Raw genomic sequence first — 26700 nt, forward strand, 5'->3', positions numbered from 1 at the left:
CAATATTTTGACATGCGAAAAAGTTATATGCTCGCACTACTCGAAATTGCATTGCTAATTAGCGCGTTAATTATGCGAGGCATCGCTAATTGCTCTCAAAGCCCCGGCCGTGTGGCTATTTTGTTTTCCAAAATGGAAATTTGTTTGCATCGAGCCGCGAAAATTACCGTGACCAGCAGAGCGCATTCATTCAGTCGACATCTCGCTAATTGCTTTTAAACCTGCAGCAGACCGACTGCGTTTTTACATTGTGCCATATTATGTACTTACATGCGCAATTTATATATATATATATATATATATATATATATATGAAATATGCAATTATAATAATAAAAATGGCAAATAAAATAGCGAAACTCTTCATGTAGCAATATTAATGATAATAATAACAATAATAAATATATTCAAACAAAAACTTATTTATAATAGAAAAATTGTAAAAATGGATAGAGGAAAATTTCATCATGTGGTCAGATTCTTTAAAATACAGTCTGCTTTTCACGGGTGCAAATCAAAATCGATAGCTTCGCGCTATACAATATCCAAGCGGGAATGACATGTTCGTAATTTTCAGCGACATGACGTGGTAGGTGCGCACGATACGTGAAAATCAACCTCTAACGCTCTTGCCGGCTCGCGTTTCTATTTGCAAGCCCGGTGTAAACGGCCATGGCGGAACCGCGTTTCCAACCGTCTGCGTCCGTTCAACGAAATATTGGCCGGGCCGATATTTCCATAAACAGCGTGCGACACAGCGCGAGTATATAGAATGGTGCACCACGACCAGCTAGTTAATTGGATCTCCTCTAATTGCTTTTATATCCTCGGCTACGTTCCGTCGCGCCTCGAGGCCATTCAGGGTCCAATTCACAATTGTTAAAAAACATCCTAGTATTATCAAAAAACATATAAAAAATTTAAATTATAGAACTTATTTTCAATATATAAACTGCTGTGATAAAATCGAAGAGAAAATCAAAAACGTATAAGGATCAACAATTGTAATAAATGATAAAGGCAAGTAAACTTGTGAAATTGTACTATTGTTAAAAAAGCCGATTGAAAGTTTAAAAAGTAAAGGATTTCTTCTCGTAATATAGTCCGTCAAATCAAAAAGAATACAGAAAAAATACAACTAAAATTTAAATTTTAAAAACTTTAGATATTTTAATTTTAAAGATTTTGTTGCAAAGATTGCTAATATTTAGAATTGTGAAAAACAAGTTTATTTTAAATTGTGCCGGTAATTCATTCGAGAAAACAATTTTCGTGATTGCGTGAAAGAAACGAAACGTTAACGTAGTAAATGAACGTATTTTGGGAAAATATTAATTATGTCAACCTTTTCAGTCCCGAGTTTGAAAGGTTGAAAAAAAGTTATAAATTTAATATTTTTGTCAGAAAATTGTCTAAAATTGCAATAACATTTAATAAAATTACTTGTTGATATATTTTACAGAAATATAAATATTAAATTTAGTGAAGCAATAATTTTATTATATAATATAAAATTCAATTATTTATGAAATACTTATTATCTCGACTATTTTTTTGTAATGATTATGTATGATCGATATTGAAAGAAATACTTTATAAACGTCATTTATGCTGCTGCATATATTCTTTAAATTTAATTTGTATATATTTATGCATATTATTCTAATAATTTTACAAAATGTAATTTGTCTGATGCGTATAAAAGTTTTACACTTTAAAATTAAAATAAAAGGGAGAAAAAGTAGATATATATTTATATTTAAATAATTTCATTTGATATAGAATATAAAAAAGATTTTTTTGCTAATTTCTCTGATGGATCGCAATTAGCATCTTCATCGCTCCGTCACACTATCGCTTTTGATCTATTCTCGTATGGACTTAGGAGACCCATGTCATAGTTAGAATGCAAGTCTCTGAGCGTAACCAGATCGTCTCAGTGGAATGACAAGTTCTTGGATATACACGAGACTATCTCAATTTAATTACAAACAATATACATTGTCTTTCTTATAATTGTATCGATATCTATAAGAGTAATCCTTGTTATCATTAATATTGGAAAATAAATGCGCGTTATCCGCAAGCTCAGCTTTTTAATAATTACATAAGATATCATACAATATTATTTTTATTAATTTAGCATTATTATTTATGTATATTAAAATGTGATCTCTTATATTTATTTCACAATTTTATCTCGCAAAATTAGCGATAAGATATTAAAATCTAAATTAAATAAATTAGAGGCTCAAATATTACTGGAAATATTAATTGAATATTACTAATAAACTGTGGATTGAAGAATTGCTGATATTACTTCACGCTCTACATCCGCGTTGGCTCTTTATTGTCTAATATTGTTTTGTATTTATATTAAAATTATCCTATATAGTATTTATACCTCTCGACTCATGTCATTTACTTTGTGTTATAGGACATGTCCGACGTATGCGTTGGGACCAGCGTGGGGACCATTACCGAGCCGGAATGTTTGGGGCCCTGCGAGCCAGGCACCTCCGTCACCCTCGAGGGCATCGTTTGGCACGAGACTGAAGGAGGTAAGAACCTCGTTACAGCTTAATTCATCCATTTGCCTCCGTATCTTAAACTTACGACTTCCTTACTCTCTCTCTCTCTTTCTCTCTCTCTCTCTCTCTCTCTCTCTCTCTAACTCCTATTTAGTTGCAGGGAATTAGAGAATCAAATTGATTTTAAAAAATGTAATTTAAAATATTATTTTTAATATTTTCTATGATACATTGAACATTAAAATTGATCAATAAAATCAGATTTCTTTTCATATTTCGAATATATATTTCGAGATTTCTTTTCGTTATCGAGAATGTGTGAAAAGCTATTTTGGTAAATTAGTTTTATATGATAATTTTAACAATACTATGTATGTTGGTTTTTTTTTTTTTTTTTAATATATATAGTTAATACAATACAATTGATGTACATTTAATGGAAAATGAATATTTTTTTCTTTATTAATTTTAAACGATATGCTCTTTATGCGAAATCTAGTTGAATTCGAAAATTTAATTAAGTCTATATTTGATACTTGAAACAATATAATTAGTATAATATATTTTTATTTAATTAAAAAGCTAAAGTTATCTCTAATAATATTTCATAATTGGTTATTCAATAGTTAATTAATTTTATTTTGTCTAATAAAAACTTCTTGCAACTCGTGTAATTGATGCTAATTATTAATTTTTTCCGCGATATATGTAATCTCTCGATGGAATATTATCCACGAACACTTCTTAAATTCTTTTATATGAATGTTGAATGTTAATGACATTTTCATTTTTAACGGCTCATTAAGAATACGAAGTACTTAAGTGTCGACACTTTGAAATGTTATTAACAATAAGTAAAGTACGAAGAATTTGTATTTAAAGATTCATCCACATTCGCAATTACTCACTTGTCAAAGTTGCCATCGATTTACCCTATGATTGGCCCTGGCTTCTTTGGATAAAGTTATATACGGTACTTATTGATTTATCGAATTCTGCAATCTGATGAATAACAATAATAACACTAATGATAACGCATACGAAGTCTCCGTATTATTATAATGGAAATTGGCGTCCTAAGAGAGACTATACGAGCACATTTTCTATCGTTCAATGCAAAATCACCGCATCTGCCGCCCACTTGTTTTTCCCGGGATATTAAGTAATATTAAGCATCGTTAGAGAGTTGCTACATAAAATGATGTTCACCGTTACCGCGCTGTTTAAACGTAGAGCGCAGGAAACGAGCTCCGCTTACTTTGCGATTTTCTTCGTGATATAGTAATGAACGATAATTGTGCAGTGTTTCCTGAAAAAAAAGATTACAAGCACCACTTTTGTCAAACAAATACAGGACATTATTTGTCTGACAATATATGACTAAACAAGTATTAATTTAAGTAATGTTTTAATGCGAGAAATATTATTTGTATTCTCAAAATATTATATTTGTATTATAAATTCTTAATTATATATAAATTGTTATTTCAATATTTTCTCATTAAAGTAAATCTTTGATGAATTTAAATGTGCTTGGAACATTCTTAAATAAATAAATTTAATTTTCTTTAATTTTTGTATGCCCTAAAAAGAAGTAAATCAATGTATATTATCAATGTATAACAAATGTCATAAAATATATAGCTAAATGAAAAACTCGATAATAGAGATGTATAAATAATGAGTTTAAGTTTTATGAAAATTTAACTGCAAGTTTCTAATTATTAATAAAACAATCTTTGCGATTGGTAATAATTAAATTATAATAAGTAGAGTAAAAATAAAATAAAGTCGGATTAATTTTTTTGATTTTAATATCGAAGTTTGATTCGCCTTTGCATGTAAATTATTATTTAAATTTCTATTTTCAGAATTAAAACTGTTATTCAGATTTAATAATTAATAATCGTGAAATCAATATTTTCGCAGTAACTGCTCTGGTTACACTGTGCCATATATATAATTGTTCGAATAAATAATGACTATCGTCATTGTGGTATCGGTCGAATAAAAATCATATCGTCTCATGTCGACTGAAAATAACTAGCAACGATGATCAATCAATCGTTTGCCCCGAGTAAACATTCGGAGAGTACAATGTAATAGGAATAGCATCCGATCGATCTTGTTGCTGCTCGAACGATTCGGGGTTATAAATATCCATCCGATACTTCACTGAGCGGAAAAGCCGGGTAAATAAAAGTATGTTGCAATAGCAACTTCATTATTTCGTATGTTGAAATCGTCTTTCAGTCGATTGCAATCATATAATTGTCATCCAACATAATCTACGTATATCTTATATTTTATTCATATATTTTATGTTTTACGTATTCAGTTTTGTTTAGAAATAATTAATATGTGCTTTTTATTTCGTTTTGCTTTTTTTTAAAAAAAAGAATGAGGTTTCTATTATAAAATATAAAAACACACGCAAGAGGGAATTATAATTTGTCGCCGGACTGGTTTACCGTAATGGCTTATTGCATCCAAATGTTGCAGTCATGCTGGTGCATTTTTACCGATAATAAATGATTAGAATAAATTGCGATAAACTTTATAATTGGATCGCCTGCGAGCTGATTAAGATCATTTCGATGGTTATAATTAATGATAATCCGTGATAATGATCGCATTTGCAAAGTAATGCAGATTAATTTATTCGAATTAAGCTTTTATGTTCATTAGCATATGTTTCGTAAACATAACTTTAATGTTGTGTTACACGTCACTAAACTGAATCTTTAATTCAAACGAGTAATGCAGGACTCGTTATTACGTAGAGAGTGCGTGTACAGACTCTAGTAATAAAGAAAATAAACTTTATTGAAGAATATGTCTGTGTTCGTAAAAACTTTAATCGACATATTTCTGCAAGTCACTTAATACTCTGATGAAAAGTATGGAAATTTCCTTAATGAGTTGTGTGACTCAGACTAATTAACGTTGATAAGTTAGAAAGAATGTGGGTAGTAAATTTTACGTAATAATGATAATGAATAAAACGTTTTAAAAATTATTAAATGAATTTTTCTATTAAATTTTGTAATTAAAATTGAAATGCATAATTACTAATATAATGTATCTAAAAAATTTATCATACTTTTCTCAATTAAACGCGGAGTATTCTTAAATGTTTTTTTTTTTTTCTTTTTTTTTCTCACTTCCTATATGATAATGTGCCGCGATAAAATAATGCGATACAATAATGCGCTGCGGCTCGACTCGCACGTGAGATAAAATTGATAAGAGAATGAAATTAAAACAAAAGTGTGCTAGAAGAGAACGCGCCGACGGAATAATTAATTCTATTGCGAGCGAACGTATAATTAATTCCAATTTCCCTAATAGATAATCTACCGGAGGAAAGCCTTCTTTGAGTTCTATCGTCGCATGCTTCAACGACGATTTCGTCATAATACGTTCTAGGGCGATCTGCGGAAATAATAAAGAAACACGCTATACGAATACACGCGAGCATTTCGCCGTAGTTTCGTTTGCATGACAAAATATCACTATTGGCATATATGTTAATACGTGCTCATAGATATGAATATAGATATAAATCATATAGTTTAAATGTCCAAACATACAAGATACTCCAAAATTATCTCTCACATAGCGAAATATTTAAAAATCGACACCAAATTCGTTTTATTATGCGACTATAAAATTTGCGGGCAACACATAGTTATATAAAAAAATAATATATATAAAACGTGTAATGTAAATATGTTTATATAACATCAGAGATTATATATGTTACATATATATGAAAGTATAATCATGAAAAATATAACTGAGAAAATTCTAGCTGCGCGTGTATTTGCGAAATATATTGCCAATCTCCCAAATAAGTCGACTATTTCAGTTTTAGCCGAATTCTCGAGCCACATTCGAGCGTGCAATGCAGGCACACGCAATCACATATACTCGTGCATGCCAAGCGGTAAGCTGGCGCGCACACAAAAGCGCGTGTTCATGCGCATACACACACATACACATACACATACAATTGTACATACGTATATAATACACATAGCCGACTCGTGGCTGACACAACACGGGTAAGGTAGCTTGTCAGACAGGTATTATGTGTAATGCCGCGGTCGTGGTTGTCGTCGGGTTAAAACTACATCGTGACTCTCCCCAACTGCTCTTCCTTCTCTTGCTCTTTCTCTCTCTCTCTCTCTCTCTCTCTCTCTCTATATATATATATATATATATATATATATATATATATATATATATATATATATCTTTCTATCTCTTTCTTTCTCTCTATCTTTTTCCTTCGTTCTTTTCTCATCATATTTCGTGCTCTCTTTCTCTTTCTCTCTTTTTTTCTCTACGCCACCAAAGGTCTACTTTATGATCGTTCCTTCGAAGGCAACCGAACCGAGTAGCTTGTTTTTCACCGCTGAATTCCTTCGCAAAGCAAGGATAAATGAACGACCATTATATGAAAGGAACCGAGTGCTTCCATGTCAAAACTGAGAAATGGACTTTCAAAGTTTTCTCTAGAGGGAAAAACATATTCTCTCTATGCTTGTATGTGTGTGATAATTTGTAACATTTAAATGTAAAATTTAATTTAATTTAATTTAATAAACGGCGGGCTTGAAATGTTGTGTCCAAAACGTGTGCACACACATTCTAATTTTAACAATTAGCTGCTGCATGTTTTAATAAAAAATTACACATTGCAAGAAAGTCAAATAAAGAAAAATATGTAAAATGATTATATGTAAAAAATAATTTTTTAATTAAGAATTAATTAGTACTAATCCATAAAAGGGATAGTAAGACCATACAGCAAATGTATCAAGTTATAACATTTAGTAACGATATATTTATCAAATTATAATAAAAAAAGTATAATAAAATTTATTAGTTATAATAAGAAGTATATTTACGTGTTATTTTTGTAATACGTAAAATTCCACTCGAGTTAAAGGTCATCGACAATCTCGGAAGTGTTCGTAAAATCACTTACTCTGCTTCTTCCGACATCGAAAGAATAAACTACGAGGCAAAGTCTAGATGCGAAAGGAAGTTCCTAAATGGCCGTCCATAATGGCAGATTAAGAAGTCCATAAATTCGTCGAATTCCCAATTGAATGGCCGACCAATCTGTCCGAGCCTGCCATCCATCCAAGTTTTATTACTTTCATCGTTCGCTGCTGATATCCTGCTGTTATACGTCCTCTCTCGCATTCTGTCCTCCTCTTTCCTCTTTCATCCCCATAACTCTTCCATCGTCATTTACCCCTTCCCGCCACATTCGTTCTACCCCTTTTTCTCGTTTCGCTCGGCTCTCTTCGTCTTCTTCTATATCTTTTCATCTCCTTGTTACTTCTCTCCACATTTACTCTTTGCTCGGTCCCTCTTCAACTCCTGGGGAGACGCAAGAAAAAGACGACAGAGAAAGAGAGAATGAGAGAGAACTCTACCAGCGTGTTATATCGACGAGAGAAATAAAACAGCGACGGAATCTCGAGCACGTCTGTTCTGGTTTCGCGGCTGCTGCATCTTTGCGCTGCCTTACTTTATAACGAATTCACCGTTCCGTTTTCTATTTCCGTTTCTTCGAGATTTCTCGCCTTCATCTTTCTCGGGTGTTTATTATTACATTTAAAAGTAATAGTCGTAATGAAAAAACTCTTAATAACATATGAATCATTAAATAATTTCCGGAAATTTTATAGACGCTTGAATTAAAGAAAAATCTACTTACATAAGGAAAATAATTGAATAATATCATCTTTCTATCATTTATTTTTCTTTAAAAGTTTAGAAACTTTTATATTAATTTTTTCATTTACTTAGAATAGCTGCTGTAAAATTTTTATTTAAAAAAAATCGTCTACAATGGAAAGAAAATATTAGTTCCGCGGATTTCTCTATTCTGAATTTTTTGCTGTATCAAGTTCAAATTGATTTGAATCATAATCTGTCGATTTGTATTCTTACTTTGTAACACTCATATTTCAAACTTACATTGTGCGCTTAATGAGACACATCGTCGATTTGTTTACAATAAGTAGGTTAAGACCCCCCTTGAGAAATTTTCTCGGGAAGCGAACGATTAAGAAAACTGGCAATTTCTTTCACATGCACGCGAGTCACGCGACAATTACGTGAGGCATTCGACACGCGTGGATAAACAAACGAAGTCAAACGATGACGAGCATATTTGCACTCCACCCGCCCGCTTGCTCGTTCGATTGGTCTCGATTTGCATCTCCGTGCTTTATAAACGCAGCGCATTAATAATTCCGTGAAGCTAACAGGTTAATCTCCGGCAATAAATGTCATACGCGCGAATGTGTAATTATGCGTGCGTGCACGTGTAACTAATGACCGCCGATCGGTCGACAGAAGTACTAAACCGCTGATAGCTCGTATCGCAGTAACACGTGCCTCTGTCGCATATGACGTTCAATTATATATATATATATATATATATAGTTTCATTTTTATATCAAAACAAAAATATTCAAGTTTTTTTTACCTTTATTATTAATATTGGCAAATTTGAAGCATAAAAATAAAAACTGATCCTGATATTTTTTTAACGGGTTTGCTACGCGTGCAAAAAAAAATATTTTTATAATTCAATTTTATAAATGATTATTCTATTTTTATATTTTTCTATTAAATAAAAAACTCAGCTTTTTTGAAAACTTTGATCGATACTCAAATATCTATAATCAAAGACTCTGATTCGTATATCATGAATACATTCTGAACATCTTGTACAGAAAGGCATTACGCGAGATTGTGAAGGCTACACGAATAGCCACCAATACAATCACAAGTATCCCCGCGAGCTAAGGTGTGTATCGTAAAAGCGTCTATCTCCCATCGGACCTGGTTTTGTCGATGTCAGGGTAGTTTAGTTGGATCACAGAGACGTTGATGAAAGGATGCTTGTCGGAGACGCGACGAGGCGGGCACGAAGGGAAAAGACGAGAGATGCAAGGAGAGAGAGAGAGAGAGAGCGAAAGAGAGGAGGGAGGTCTCTTTCCCGTGGATGGAAGCTAGAGTTATACAGCTTGTTATCGATCTTCGGAACATCTCTCGCTTCACCTCGACGGAATCCTGCTCTTGCTCCTTCTTATGCTCCTTCTCTTACTCCTCCTCCTCTTCCTCTTACAATCTTCTCTTCCTACATATCCCGTCTACTAGATGTCGCTTCCTCTCAAGCTCTTTGAGATTCGGATTTGAAACGTCTTCCTTGTCAGGATCGATAGACGAGAAATTGTCATTAGAGATGGTTGTACATATAAATGTAATCCATCCTTTAATATACAATACAATACTAAGTAAATTTATAATCAATGATTAAATTGAAAATCGGGTTAACTAAATATCACTGCTGGATTTCCATAAAATCGATAAAATTAAAATAATCTAGTATTTTATTTCATATTTATGACATATTATTATAATGACATTTTTTATTATATCCATAGACCGCGCAGTTAATATCAACATTTACCGTTGTAAACTAGTGTAGAAGTTTTATAATAAGCTGAACATTATATAAAGAGAATATCTGAGGTATATTGCGTGCCTACCTTCTTTTTTCACTTCAAAGTTCTTGAATACAGCTCGTTTCTGAAAGACCTTCCTCGCCACGATTGTGAGTTTTCAAGTCGAAAGGAAATCCACTTATTTCCAGACTGATCTCGGTCAATGTTGTTCTCTGGGTGCCACAGGCGACCGCCATTCGGTGAGGACAAATAACGCTGTTCTGTGATTTCACGTTTCGTCTGGCAGCTGCATCGTTCTATTCCGCTCTGCAGGTTCTATCGAGCGAGATATTGTCGAGATATCATTCAACCATATCACACATACACAAGTCAAATATCTCCTAATATTATTTTAAAAATATATGTAAAAAACTCAAATTAATATTTCTTATTTTATACTCAAAAATAATATTTACACGCAACATTTTAAATATAATATTCAATATTTCAGATTTTATATATTATACGTGAAAGAGTGCGTTCGTTTGATAAAACGATGAGATACATGAAAAATTATACGTATTTGTAAATATAATATTTAATATTTCAGATTTTAAATATTATACATGAAAGAGTATTCATCTGAAAAAAAAAAAAAAAAAAAAAAAAAAAAAACGATGAGATACATAAAAAAATTATACGTATTTGTGATTTGGCAATTACATGAAATATTATAAAAATAACGTAATATATCCTAAAACTGCTGCTATTTTTTTCATTCTCACGTTTATCAATAGTCAATCGACGATTTTTCTTGACTTATTGTTACAATTGAACTTAGATCAAAATTGCAAATTAAACGTAGAATGTCATGTATACAAATTAGAAGATTGACAATTCCCTCGACACGTCGATAAATGAGACATTCACCTTGCTCGAATCTCCGGAGACGCTTTTGTGACGAATATTCAATACGAGAACACTGTACTGAAAGCGATCTCTCGGTTTAGAACAATGTGTTCGATTGTCATCGCTCGGAGGACGAGTAACACCGAACGTGATCTTATGTGACAGCTGTTCTGAACAGATTTGCATTTGACTGACAATGAGATACCACGATATCGTTACGCTCGATGATATCACGAGAAATATTAACTCGTCGTTTTATGTTGAAGCTGCGAGCGCTTTTCTTCCTCATCCGGCGGTGCCTGGTTTCCTTTATCGTTCGCCGGCTTTCAGGAAGAGGAAACTCGAGGAGGCGGCGGTCCACAGCGCCGACGTCGTCTGTTGGCCGCAAAAGAGCGACGGACAAATAATGCTGGATGTGACTACGTGTTCTTTGCTACTAGTTGCCGCGACCGCAATTTCTTCGGGGCGGACCGCGTAATTATTCGTTTACTGTGTCGCGAGAAATTCTATTAAACCTAGAGAACCGGGGTCACGCGCGAGGCCGAGAGTGTAAGATTTAAAGATAACCTTATTTGTGAAATTGCTATTATGCCAAATAGCGCTATAAAAAAATATTATAAGCTTTAGGGCAAGATATTATTAAATATGCAATCAATTTTTACTTTTATTTTTATATCTTAATAATTATTAATATTAAAATTGTGAAATGTAAAACACTCTTGAATTAATTTAAAATTCAGTAGAGAATAGAATCTTATGATTTATTTATTTATACATTCGGTTTTTTTTTTTTTTTTTTTTTTACTAACACACACACTTGAAATTTTTGTATTAATTATCAATTTTTATCAGTTCAGTCTCTCAAATTTCCTATTAAAATGTATTATTCTTCAGTAAACTCACTTGAACGAAAGTTCTTTTATTTTTTCTTCGCTAAACTTTTTGACAGCATGCATTTTTGCGAGCTTTACCATTCAAAGCTTAACGTTTACCGACGTAAAGCTAATGTTCGACGCTTGTCTAAGTTATTAGCGGCTAATTAGTCATTACTCGACACTTGACTGCTGTCGAGATCCACGTACAAAAAAAAAAAAAAAAAAAAAGAAAAAAAAAGGAAGAAAGTAGCTAGCGTAAGCTCGGTGAGGCGGGAGGAAACGAAGCTCGAAAACAGACAGGATGAAAAGGCGCATGAGGGTGAAATGCACGGATTTATCATCATCCCTCGCCGATGCTAGTGCTTACCCATACGTTTATCTTTTGTGGTAAATGGGAATGACGTCAACGCGCGAGGGGGACGACTCAATCAACCAAAATGCCCTGAGGTTTCTGCCGCGTGGCGAAAAAAGGAGGGAGAAAAAAAGGGCGAAAGGATGAGGGGGCAAGAGCCGTAAGATAGAGGAAGAAACAACGAGAAATATTTCGTTTCGTTCTCGAGACGAGAGAGAGGACGAAATGTCTGACAGATGGAGTAGAAACACGGTGTTATGTGGCTTTTAGGAACTTGGTCGCCTTGGAACTTCCGCCGTTTTTATTGTCCTCTTTGTGTGTGTCTGCCTCTTTATTTTCTCCTCGACTACCGCGCTGTTTGTCCCTTTATTTCTGGTCTCGATTCACATTGTCCACGGAGGAAACCCGCTTCGATGCAAACGACGAGCTTATTTCGATCTTCCCGGGACCCTCTCATTCCGCGATATCCAGAGGTATCTATTTTTAAACGGTTTCTTCTTAAGAGACATGGACATTGAGACGTGTCTCAAAGAAAAAAATTAATTTAACAACGACGGAAAGAAAAAAAACCTTTTTGTCAACTATTATAGAGGAATTTAATTTTATTTCTGCTTGTATCGGTACATCACCATTTTTTATCACGAATTTTTAATAGCTTTGCTCTCATTTTATAAAGTCGAATTTTTTCTTTTATAAAATTTTATTTTATTGTGCAAAAAATCATACTTCTCAAGAAAACGCTTTTTTAATAGTTTTTCTTTCGCTCGTTGATAAAAGCATCATTCATTTCACATGCATCCTGTACGTTCGCAAAGCTTTGACATTTAAATTTGGTGTGACACCCCCTCCCAAGGAGGCGATTCGATTTACGTCGACTTTAGCTATTACGTGAACGCGAAAGTGATTTAGCCGCACACTGTATGAAAGACGAGAATTTCGCGGCTGGGAACACCTGCAGCATTTATCGTCGGGATTACCTGTGAGATGCTGGGTTTTCTTGCACGTGCACGACCGAGATATTTTCAATTAACGACGCTGATCGTGCAGGAACGAAGAACATGGTGAGAGGAAAAGGGGAGACACGAAGATGCGAGTTAGCTCGTCACCGAGTTGCCACGAAACTTATTACGCGATGAAACTGCTCTAGGAGTTAAAACTGCCGTATTTTAGGACCGGTTTTTCCTTCGTCAGCGATACGATATGTACTTATGTTTCTTCGTCCGATACAAGATTTATTATTATCCCCTTTTTCTTCTACTTTTTCGAATCGAAAAATAAGGATTTCTATTTTCCATTTCTTCCAATCGAAAATAAATTAAACTTTGTGTGTTTTGCTAAGTTGCAGCATGCAAAATTAATTAATTAATTTTTTTAATTAGTAACGTAATTTTTTTAAATTATTGAGAAACAAGAATTGCGCTATACTATCTATAAACATTTTCATTATTTCTATATTAATGTATATAAAATACACATAGCAATGTTATACAAATATAGTCTATTTAATAAGAACGTGACCGGCAAAACTTATCTCGAAATTGTTACATCAAAAACTCTTGAACAATCAGATAATAGAATCTTCCCTATACGACGTTTTATTGATAAATATTCAATTACTCTAACTGGTGTCGTAAAAAAATATATTTAAATATGTCACGTGATAAATTGACTGTTACTATCACCCGACGCAAATTCAATTAAAAACGTCTGAGGGAGTATGAAGCTAAAGATCTCCATAGAAAAAAGATATGGAAACAATTAATTGAAACAAAATTAATTCGACAGATTCTTTTGATATAGAAATTTGTACCTCGAGAGTGTGATGTAAATTTCTCAAAAATTTGCCTAAAAAATGTCAAGAAATGCTATAATTATTGATAACAATGGCAATTAGACTTATCAATTATGAAAGCGTCATAGTACTAATTAAGTTTAAATTTAATATATCTATAATTCTTTCATTTTATAATAAGCTTCGAAATTATGTCAATCACGCTTTTATTAGACAGACTGTAAATAGTTTTTTAAATATAACAATAAATTTAGAAAACTTATATTATTTAACAATTATATTATTAGAATTATATTATTCAGAAAACTTTTTATAAAAATAAAAAAAAATACATTTTTCCAAACCTATAATATTTTATACTTGAAGTAATTAAAGAATATGGAAATTGTCGCAAAAATTACATTACATGTCAAGTCCATTTGCTAAAAGATCACAAAATTAATAGCTGATGATACATATATCTTATTTGATATAGTAGATACTTCTGACGTGAAGACAGATTGACGATGTCAAACATGCTTGCTATACATATATGTGTTGTTAGATAGTTGGGATGATTTAAAATATAGAAAATAATTTTTAAGCTCTCGTAAAGACTTTGGTCTTTATTCGACTATTACTATTTGAAACATTTTCTCTCTGTTGCAGGCGTACTAGTGGTAAATGTTACGTGGCGAGGTAAAACATACGTAGGGACGTTGTTAGACTGTACGCGTCACGATTGGGCGCCACCCCGTTTCTGCGATTCGCCGACCAGTGACCTGGACGCTCGCACGCCTAAGGGACGTGGTAAACGTGGCCGTGCTGCGGCTAACTCTACGCCCGGTAACGATCTGAGCAACTTCACGGAGACGAGGAGTTCCGTGCACAGTAAATTGCGCAACGGCGGCAAGGGTCGTCGTGGCGCGCAAGGTTCACCCGCGGCCAGTCCGAGCCCGGCAGCGTTCGTGCCGCCACGGCCAGATCCGGCGGCGAAGCGGAAGTCACGCGGACCAGAAGAGGAACAAGACAAGAACAAGCGACGGGCGCCACCGCCTACCCCGCCTAGCGGTTCGCCGCCCGCCAGTCCGGTTTTGCTCGAATGTCCCGAGCCAAACTGCAGTAAAAAGTACAAACACATCAACGGACTCAAGTATCATCAAAGCCACGCGCACGGTTCTGCCGATGACGATGACACTAAGGAAGGTATTACTAGTATGTCGGAGAACGATGAGAGCAATATCGAGGCACCGAGTCCGGCTACGCCGGTGAAATCGCCAGCGGACAAGCCCGAAGGCACACCGGTGAGAGCGACAAGTCCACCGGCGGCGGGACTGCCGCCGGAAACGCCACCGCCACCACCGAGGGTGCCGTCGCCCAGCATAGAACCATCTACGCCCGTACTTACGGATAAAAATATCGTGAAGCCCGGCGTGTTGAGGTTTGGCCAGGATGATTTGCCAGCGCCTACTTCCACGGCACCTTCGTCGAGAGTACAGCAGCAGTCAGTGCAGCAGCAGCAGCAGCAGCAGCAGCAGCAGCAGCAGCAGCAGCAGCAGCAGCAACAGCAGCAACAACAGAGTCAATCGTCGTTAGGCTCATCGAATCCGCCCCAGAGCCCCAGCCCACATCCCAGTCAATCTCCTAGGCCTGTGCCTTCACCGCATCAAAGCACAAACATCCCCCAGCCCCTCAATATACCGCAACCACCACAGCCATCTCAGATGCAGCAAACGCATCAATCGCAAAATCAACTTCTGCAACAGGCGCAGCAGACTTTGCAACAGATCGGTCAACCTCCGCAACAACAGTTGCAATCTAGCGTTGGCAGCCAGCAGCAACAATTGCAGTCATCGGTTCAACAGCAATTACCGCCGGCGCATCAATTACAGTCGGTGTCGCATCCTTTGTCGGCTCAACTGGGTCAACCCGCGCAGGCTCATGTTGTGCAGTCGGCCGGATTGCAGCAGCAGCAGCAGCAGCAACAAGCCAGTCTACAGAGTATAGCCAGTCAACATCCAGGTCTGCAGAACCTGACGAGTCAGGTATCGCAGCAGACGGCGGGTCTACAAACGGCACCGCCACCGCCAGGTCACCCGGGTCAAGGCGTGCAGTCGCATTTGCAGCAGTATCCGTTACACGCGGCAAAGATGCCACAGTTCAAGGTAAAGCCTACGGCGGCGCTGATGCCAGAGCAAGACAAAAGCAAGACAAGCACCGACGCGCGTGTTTCCAAGCCGCAGGGTTACAAGAAGAAATCGCGAAAATCGCCTGGCGGTAGCCCGCATCCGTCGCCGCTGGAAGCGCCGATTGTTGATTCGGCGCGCGATGACGTACAGAGTCCGGCCTACTCGGACATATCTGACGATGCGGCACCGGTGCTCGAGGCCGAACCGGCAGACAAATCCAAGCAGAGTCAAGAGAAAGACAAGGCCACAGCACCGGCGCATTTGCCTGCCCACTTCAGTATGTATCCGTATTACGGTCAGCCGCCTTATCTGGTGCCTAGCGTACCGGATAGCAAGCCGGTGGTAGACCAGAAGCCGAGCGACCTTACGCCCAAGCAGGAGATCAAACCGCTCAATATACCGCAGATGCCTTCGATGGCGAATTTACAAAGCGTTGTATCGGAGAAGGAGAAGAAAGAACTGAGTCAGCCGGTGCCACAGCCGCAACAGCAGCCGCACTATTACAGTGCTTATGGCGGTTATATGCCAGGCTATCCTTATCAACCGCCACAACCAGTCTCACAGCAGCAGCAACAGCAGCAGCAGCAGAGTCAGCAGTCGCAGGACCAGGAGCCACATGAGCAGAAAGTCAAGATAAAGCAAGAGCCGCAGCCACAACCGAGCCTAAAGGACAAGCAACATGAGAATCATCAAATACTCAAGGAGAGTATCGAGATGAAGAGTCAAATGAGTCCGTACCATGTCTATCACAGTTCGCAGAGTCAAAGAGCGGCACCACCGCCCCCTCCACCGGGACCCGTTCAGGATGATAGGAGGTATTATCTATATCCGGGTGAGCAAAGAAGAAAAGAAGAATCGAGCAAACAGAGTCAACAGGCGAAAGCACCGCCGCCAAGCCCGAAGCACCAACCGAAGCAAGAGAAACCACAGGATCTCGGCAAAAGCGAGGATTCCAAGAGCAAGCAAGAAGGTGTAAAACCGACGATGGAGACTCAGGGACCGCCGCCACCGCCTACCTCGCAGTTCACTTACATTCATCCTGGTGCTTACATGCCAAGCCCGCAACATTACGGCGCCCTACCGTTTGATCCAGGTCATCCGGTATATCGCGGCCTTGGTCCTATGATAGTGCCTGGTCCTTATTCAAGTAGCTATCTTCATCAAATACCCACCAGGTATCACGCACCGGAAGATCTCAGTCGACCGCCCGGCGGTAAGGCGCTAGACCTGCTTCAACATCATGCTAATCAGTATTACTCACAAGCGCACAAGATACATGAGTTGCAAGAACGCGCGCTCAAGTCACCGACGCCTAAAACGTCTGCGGCGTCTGCCAGTCCGTCTTCGGCAGGTCCGACACCCGCCCGACCTCCCAGTGGCCCGCCCACGTCAGTCGCGGGGCCAGGCCCTCCGCCAGGTCAAGGTCAGCAACCGTCCGGTAAGCAGCAGGGTCAGCCGGGTAGTCAGCAGCAGCAGCAGGGTGCAGTGGATGCCAGCGGTGGTAATCTCGGCAAAGACAATAGGTCGCCGCCGCCGCAACGACACGTGCACACGCATCATCACACTCATGTGGGCTTGGGATATCCCTTGTTGACAGGACAGTATCCCGCTCCCTACGGAGGTAAGCCTCTCGTCAGACCCTGACAGTAAGGCGATCCGCGGGACCCAGCGAAGCGAGAACAAGAGAGAACCGTGAGCGTGAGAAAGCGAACGCATGCGTGCGTTAGGACAATCGTTTTCGTCTGTGTAAAATTCTGATGGTTGATAAAAAACGATGAGAATCGATAAGCGTGATAAAAGGTGCCGCCGAGCATCTTACGAGTGACGCATTTTTTGCGAATAGTGAAAGTGTAGCTGAAACGTTGGCGACGGACATTTTTAGGAGTGTGCGTTTAAACTTTGATGTGCGAACCGACTTGCGATTGACTTAACTACAAATCATCCTGATGTTGGCTCGGTATTCGTAGGTTTTTATTAAATCCGATTTTAGATTCTTCGAAATAACACTATGAACGAATTGATAGTCGGCCTTTTAGGAAGCACTTTTAAGTGAACGGCGCGATTGCGATTGTAATTGCGTTTTAAACATGTTCACGCACTAACGTTCTCGGTTTGAGATCAAATTAGACAGTACGAAATGATTTTCGTAATGATGAATAACAAACGGTCGCTTTTAGTTTTCGGGAAGAATCCGGATGACTCATCATCCGATAAAAACGGGTAAAAACTCAGCTAGGTATTATTTAGAGCCTGAGTGTGTCTAAACCGTACACACCATATTGGTGCATAAGAAAAATGAAAAGAATGAAAAAGAAAATAAAAGAATGCAAATTCTGATATGTAACAAGGAACTCGCGCGATAGAAGATGTCTCTGTCTGAGAGTCAATCTGCACGCCGAGTCTTCGCCGACTATTTTATTATCAGACCAATAAGAGATGCATTTCTTCTTTTTTCTACAAAGCAAAATGAAAATATTACAGTTGAAGAAAACAGATTCGATTAAACTTCTTCTATGTGGGCCACGCCTATTCAGGACCCAAATGTCGCTTGTAGTAAATAATTTATCTTCGACTGTACATTCTGCAAACATGAAAAACAGCGACTCGGTTCGCTCGTCTCTAGTGTTACATTTTTTTTTTTTTTTTTATTTATATACCGGGCATCACACGCACGCGCGTTTTCTGCATTGCAGACAATGGAGTTAGAATTAATTATCCATCTATTTTTTTTCTTTTAATAAAAATTTATCTCTTATTTTTAGTATATTTATTTAGTAGATCATCTGAAATTTGTGAAAATTTACATATATAATTTAGGAACAAATAAAAATTTAATTTATCATCTTTTTAAATTTTAACATTTACTTATCTTTTATGTTATTCATATTTTAAATTTTAGAATTAAATTTTTTCGGGATTTTAGAAAAATGTTCTGCTATTGGAAATTTTTAATTTTCAAATAGTTGTATAACACGCTAAAAGTTATCGAAACGATATTCCGCTTATCATGGTTATCAGTATCTGCAGTCGAATGAAAACGCGTGACGTCTAAAACACCCTGTATATTTATACATATATACATATACATATACATACATGTGTATGAGTCTGTATGTAGCGACTGAATATTTTGGAAATATTGAAGTATAAGTGCGGTCGTGTGTTGTGTAGATTAGCCGTGTAAGCTGTGTACTGCAAGTAGGACGCAAGTAGGAATTAGACATATAGTTCAGACTGTGATAATTATTTATCGTGCTTCTTTTTCCGGGACAGGAAAAATAACAGAATCTTACATGGGCGAGATCACCACCATCCAGTTCTGGGTGATGGACACTCGCGTGTAATAGTAATCTATAACGATAAAGACTTCATCGAATTTGTTGTGGATATCGATGCTAGTTTATCAGATTGATTGCGATATACGCGAGAAAAGTGCAGTTTCTAATGGAATGCTACGAATTAAAAAGTCTATGTGCCAGAAACACAAATTGAACAATATAGTTTAAGCGAAATGAAAAGCAGTACTTAACTATTTACACTGAAATGATGCGCTAGAATGCACATGATGGCCTTTCCGTTCCGTGACAACATGTCGTACGTTTTCTCTTTGCAGTTTGTAACAATATACATATACAATTTATATGAAATCCTAATAGAAATATTTTTAATTGTTATAGTCTATTGCGAAATTTTATAAACGTGTGTGATCACCGATTAATTTTCAGTGCAAATGGTTAAATATTTAACGTCCTAAAATAAAATTTAATTGTTTTATATTTAATGGAGTATCGAATATATAGCTTTATGCTCGATGCTCGCTATTAAAATTAAATATTATTTTTAAGTTTTTAGTGTTCTGTTGGCACTTAAATTCTTTTTAATTTGTAGTATCTATTCTCTATCCTCGTGAACGCGATGTATATTCGCGTTCGTATCCTTGTATCCTTTGTTAGACGTCGTTAGTCTTCCACGAAAGCTTCTTTTGCAGCAAAATAGCCATCAAGACTTTATAGTTTCTCAATACGATTTTTGCGTTCAGTCGCTGGTGAGTGATTACGATTTCTGTTACAAGAGCATTGTTTGCGATTCGTAAGAACATTGGTCTTTTTATTATCCATTATCTGGATGCAAATTCAGTTCTAAAGTATCTTTGATACACTAATTATCGATAATAACGATTTCATGAATAAATTGCGAAATTAATTAACTAGAGAGCGATATTTTTCTTCATATTTTCTTTTGTTTTGTACTTTAAGAATCAAAGTATAATGGGACAACATGAAACAATATTCATCTGAAAATGATAGAAATATGATACAATGTTTTTTGTATTCTTACATATATACATATTGTCAAAAGAAATAAAAAATGAAGAACAATATTATACGTATTTAGATTTCGTCTAAAATTCGGATTTCTCTCTGAAAACTTATTTAATCAGATTTACGTTTGACCACCTTTTCACTACATTTAATTTTACGTTCCTAAAAGTTTTATGTTACTTTTCTATTACAATGTCTCGCATAACAACACTCTTGTACGCGGAAAACTATTACCAATCAGCAAACTTAATCGACCAAGTCTACGCTTACGGAGCCAACACTGCCAGGACTTTCGCGTGAACGAGGGAAGTCCGCAACCATGCTAGGGAAATGCATTATAGGCGCGACCGCTGACACAGAAATAAAAAGGAAAAAGGGAGATGGAGAGAGAAACAATTACTTAGGTACACGCCACTTTATTGCTTTCCCATTCTTCATACACATATCCATCGTCATTTTTCCTCGTAGTGATGAAAGTAGTTCGGTGTTTAGATATCTCGAAATATACGGGTTTCTCCTCGAGTATAACCGAGCTCGAGGACGATACGTTTCCTAAAGGATTGCGATTGTACGTTAACGATCGTCTCGAAGATTTCGTCTCGAAGAGCCTTACATGTGATTTTCATATATCCATGAAAACCGGTTGCAAGTCTATTTTCTGCTGTTTAAATATAACTTGTCAAATGTGAGAATTATTTATCAGGATTTAGGAACATTAATAGTAACATCGAACATTTCGCAAAGTTATGTGTAAAAACTGTATCGTGCAATATGTATTGAAGTGATATTTATTTGAATTTTTTAGTTGGCACACAAAAAGAACGTTTTTATTTTTTTACGTCTAGAAATAATATTTGTTTCTAGAATGACAGTTTGTTATTTCATATTGTCCGTACAATATTTCATGATTATTTTAATTAGAGTATAATTTATTGAATTAGTATATTTGAATTTGTGAATTACCTCATACTACATTAAGATGTCACAGACCGATAATGTCAATAATGGTCAAATTAATTATTTCTGTGATTTTTATTTTGACAGTCATTGATATTTTCATCGCTTAAAAGTAACAAGAAATATCTTTGTTTCTCAATTATCAATATATTTTCTCAACTTGTGTGGAATGTCATTCAATATCACATTGCATAATACGAATAAACTGCATAATACACAGATGATAAGAATAACGAAGTTATTTTCTGAATTAGCGGTGAATCTTGGTCTCTCCTTCGGTCCCCCACTAGCCGATTCGAATAAATTTTGATTTCGGGTGCCGCGGGTCGCCAACAACGTTGTTCGAACAACAACAGCAACAGCTGGAATTGAAATGCGCGTTCAATAGGCATTCAGGGTGATTCGAGTCGAAACATTAATGGCCTGCTGTCTCTCTGTGTGTGTTGCAGCGGCAGTGCTGGCGAGTCAGCAGGCCGCCGCGGTAGCCGCCTCGGTGATCTCGCCATTCCCGCCCAAGTGACCCGCGGCCCCCGCCCCCGTCTTACCCGGCGGAAGCGCCGGGGGCAGCTCCGCCGCACAGGCCCACCACACACATCCGGCGGCGGCGAACGGCGCGCCTGGTGCGGGACACCCGCACGGCACCGCCGCCAGCAGGCAACCGTAGGGGATATGGACACGAGAGCGAGAGCGAGAGCGATGTAGCGGGGTGCTGTGTGTATGTTCCACACACACTGCGTTGTTGGCCGGATTAGCGCCTAGGTGTAGCCAAGTAAAGAAGGTGACGAGAGCCGGATTAGGATCAAGATGTAGTAAAGAGGCTCTGGGTGTCGTCCGTTTTCTCGACGTCGATCGGAATTGAAATCCTGGAAGAGATAGTTGAGATGTTAGAACAACGATGACTGATTATATGACGAGATGGATTCTATTGTTCTTCTCTTCGACAACGGCACAAATACTAGGGACTGAAGATTATTAAGGGAATTAAGTGGAATCAAGGAGCTAGATGTTAAAACAAAGACAATGATGGCGACGTAGCCAGTAAGAGATGGACGTCTGTGATGTTCCTCCTTGTGCCGTGTACTACTAGCTTTCTCGATGACATTAATTGGGAGTTTAGAGTGATGATATGTATGTCTTAAATGGTATTATCCATGTTCTCTACGAACTAGAGATTTTAAATACGTTAATCAAGGTGTTAAAATTGTGAATCATGATTATCTGACGATATTGAGACGTTTAGATAAAATCAGACTTGTGGATTATCCAATAGAAAACTGTTGACTTTCCAAATTAGGTGCAAACATGAAAAATAACATGTATATCGAATTTGATTAAATCGATAAGAGATTGAACTCGATCTGACGCACAAATATGATATTATCCATTCTCGGACCAGAGCTACATGCGATCCATTTGTTGAACTGCTTGTGGTAGGTTCGACGAGACGATCGTTAGCGAGCAATCCTTGAGAGAAAAAGTGTATCGCACTATCGGATCGATGCTCGCGTGACGAGAGGATGAGTTTTCTCCTTACGTGTTTTATTCCAGCGCCGAACAATGTCCCGCTGGATTCGCGATCTTCGTGCAGATGAAACCAGCTCGCTGAATATCCTTCTCCGTGTACATAGTGTATATCTTAAAAATACCGCGTAGTGTACAGACGCCTACGACTAATGTAAGGATAAGGATTAAGGATTGGAGGCTCGATCTTATCCTAAGGGTCGAGATCTCTGACAGATTTCGAAAGGAACGACCTATCTCGCGAGATGAGCGTTCTCGAGCAGGATCGAACGAGAATTGCTTCGTTTCGGTGTAGACTGAGTTCGTTCAATGTCACCCAAGTTGCGCTGACTCCTCGTTGACGTCTGTCTGATCCTGGTATAAGCTCGGTCTTTTCTTTGCTTTCTAGTGCCTATAGTCTTAGATAGATGTTCTGTCTAGATAAGACGGTAGCTCAGAAAGAAACGGAGAATTACTGATTCAGTAAATATTGACTGAGAAGTAAAGACATTCTTAGCTGGCATCCGAGGTTAATAAAATAGTTAAAGAAAAGTCTAGTCCGTATCGGGACAAGGCGTGAGACGTACGTGACAATGGTCGCGAGGAGCCAGACATCTCGTTAGACTGAACACGCGAGGACGGACGATGCTGTCCTCGCGTTCATGGGGCCGTGCTGGCACGACAAAAAATTAAATGGAAAGCATGGATTTAATGCGTGCCGGGTGCGAGCACGGCTCCGCCCCCCGACTCTCAGATTCGAGCGTGTGTGTCGAGGCGATGTGATGGAGTTTTTATCAAGCGTAGAAACTTAGAAGCGAGTAAGAGCGAGCGGGTATGTGTGCGTGCGTGTAAAAGAGAGAGAGAAATAAAAAATATAGCACTCGTATATAGGATACATAAGATGAAAGAGAGTAGCGAATCGCGTGAGTCGACTGCCTTGTACAAGCATAATGTGTGCGTGCGCGTTTCTGCGATGTACGGTAAATCCGTGTCAATGTATTTTATTGTAAAGAAATGAGAAAAAGGATTGTAAGAATTATATACGCGAGCGCAAATTTCGATTTTTGTAGAGAAATTGTATAACTTGCTGATAAATTATCTTTTAGGGGAACAGAGACTCCATGAATTGTGCGACCGATCACTGAATGCCGATGAAATAACCAGAGAACTTGTCTTCACGAGACGAAGATGGTAATAAAGGCGTGTCGAGAACAAGACGAAAAAAATAAAAAAATAAACGACATGTGTAATGCGATGATTCTAAATAATTAAGTGACTGTAAATTTGATGCTAGAACGCTATTTGTTTACTAAGATAATGGTAGCCAGCGATGTGTGCAAGAGTTAGGGAAAAAAAAGGAAGTGAGAGGCGGAGAAGGGGGACACGGGCTAGATCCAAAGAATGGATAAATAAAAAGAGCGAGACGTACAATTACGTATGCGCATATGCAACTATATATATATATATATATATGTATGTATAAACTATATATGTCTATATATATATATATATATATATATATATATGTATGTATGTATAAACTACATAATATTTGTTCAGTAACGACTATCGTCATCCACTATATATATGTGTATATATATATATATATATATATATATATATATATATATATACATATACATATACATATACATATTATACGATTTATTGAGATTATTAATTACATATTATTTTATTACTATCAATGTGACGTAAGATAGAAGATAAAAAGAAAGAGAGAGAGAGAGAGAAAGGGAGAAAATGCGGCGGTAAGAAATTTTATCGGGTAACGTTCGCAAATGCCAAATCAAAAGACATGGGAACGATTGATGATGCGTTTCTTGCAGCAAAGAGCAAAACATATTTAATAAAATAAAGGAAAAAGAGTAGCAAAACGAAATGCAACCACTTTACCGAGTATGTGAACGAAACCGCGATAAAGGGACGTGCGCGCGCGCTTGTGAGAATGAGAAAGCGTACTTGTATGTATGTATGTGTGAGAGAAAGAATGAATGAAAGAAATAAAAAAAAAAAACGTGTGATCCGCCTCAGTTTTAGTGAGGCGCCCAGCGGACAAAGGGGTGGGCTTTAAAAGAAATAAATGCTGGTGCTGCGCTGTGGTTTTTGTAAAAAGAGGAGGCAACTAATACAAAAAGAGGAGAGGAACCGACAGAGAGAGAGAGAGAGAGAGAGAGAGAATACACGTGAAAAGATCGAGGAGCCTGATTCTGCGGGATCTCCGAAAACATAAAGAAAAAGAAAAGCAAGGAAGAACGAAAAGAAAAAAAAGAGGAACACGCAGAGAGATAGCCTGAGTACCTGGACCCTACCCTGGTCCGCGTCTGTCTCCGCGAGCGGAGGTGTAAACAAGAGAGAGAGAGAAGGTAAACGAGAAATGAAGAATGAGAGTGAAAGAAAGAGCGCGCCGCGAAGTTTCACTTGATTGTACAGGCTGTAAAATGTATTCGCTTTTAATAAGAAAGAAAAAAAAGAATTTTAATATAGATCGTTAATCAATAATTAGAAAAATATATAGAGAGAGAAAGAGGAGAGAGAGAGAGAGAGAGAGAGAGAGAGAGAGAGAGAGAGAGAGAGAGAGAGAGAGAGAGAAAGAAAGAAAGAAAAAGAGTTGTCGTCTCCGAATCATAGCCCTTGTAATCAGAAAGCTTTATATTGCATCCACATTCGAATCGTACTTTACTGGAAAACGGGTTGGTTACAGTTTTGTGGTTCAAGCAAACGAGCTCCGCTCTCTGTGCTCCCCCTGCTCTCCTGGCTGCCTCTGCTTATCCTGCGAAAACGAGATTTTCCTTGAGACGCGCAACTCGCTACCCATGTGTAATAGAGAATGAATGTAATTAGTAATTGGAGACAACCTCCGTCTATCCTAAGGATACGATATTGTAGCGAATACTACGCATATTTGCTAGAACGTTGCATAATCGAGTATCATAGGAGAAAGAGAGGGAGAGAAACTGTATGAGAGAAAGAGAGTGAATAAATGCAAGTATGTATGCACACGTGTGTATGTGTGTGTGTAAAAGAAGAATGAAAGATAAGCATAAGAATGAGTGATCAACGATAAGAACTGAGACATAACATAATAAACAAGGACCCTTATTCTCGTCTCCTTTTTTTAGAATGATAAAAATAGTGACTCGTTATATATATATATACGCTTTATATATTATACATCTCGAGTATATATGAATATACGAGTAAAACATAACGTACAGAAGCAAATATGGATGATAAAAAAACATGCAGGCATCTTGTCGTTAAATTGTAAGATATTGTGTTCAAACTCCAGAATGTACTCTGATCCCCCTTCCTCAGACTACTATATATTAAATATATTGTGCACTATGCTCCGACACTTGTCCATACAAATAAATATATTGAAAAATCTCAAAACATTTTTACCTTTTATTTTGCGCATACCTTTGACAAATTCGGATTTGTCCCGTTTCTTATTTGTTCTCTCAAGAAAAAGTATAAAAAAAAATCTAAGATTAGAGTAAGAGTATGTATGCGTATGTATGTTATTAAGTAAAATTTTTTAAATTAAAATCTTAAATGTCAAATGTATATCTTGTAGAAATAATGAAACGTCAAAATGATGAAAATAATAAAGAAAGCTTTCAAAAGAAATTAAAAATGCATTGAAACTTAGTTCTTTGAATAAAGACTTGAATATTTTTAATTTTTTAACTATCTACCTTGCATATTAAAGCTTGAATATAAACTTACCGCTATATTCGAGAACTGAAGAGAGAGGGAGAGAAATTTGCAGGCGTAGATGAATTTGGTCGATGT

General features: G+C 37.1%; 1 protein-coding gene across 7 annotated transcripts in view; it reads left to right on the forward strand.

Annotated features, from left to right (window-relative positions):
- The window catches only part of LOC140669344 (uncharacterized), a 195208-nt gene extending 168910 nt beyond the window's left edge, over positions 1-26298 (forward strand). For 6 of the 7 annotated variants that reach the window (XM_072899097.1, XM_072899096.1, XM_072899102.1 and 3 more), the window contains 3 exons: positions 2438-2561; positions 14586-17726; positions 23991-26298. In XM_072899097.1, coding sequence (XP_072755198.1) covers positions 2438-2561; positions 14586-17726; positions 23991-24079 — 3354 coding nt within the window. In that variant the 3' untranslated portion in view covers positions 24080-26298. Of the gene's footprint in view, positions 1-2437; positions 2562-14585; positions 17727-21833 lie in introns of all 7 variants that reach the window. The other variant, XM_072899103.1, reaches the window with a different exon arrangement.
- Positions 26299-26700: the final 402 nt, after the last annotated feature.

The sequence above is a fragment of the Anoplolepis gracilipes genome, chromosome 9, assembly GCF_047496725.1.
Source record: "Anoplolepis gracilipes chromosome 9, ASM4749672v1, whole genome shotgun sequence".
Classification (NCBI taxonomy): Eukaryota; Metazoa; Arthropoda; class Insecta; order Hymenoptera; family Formicidae; genus Anoplolepis; species Anoplolepis gracilipes.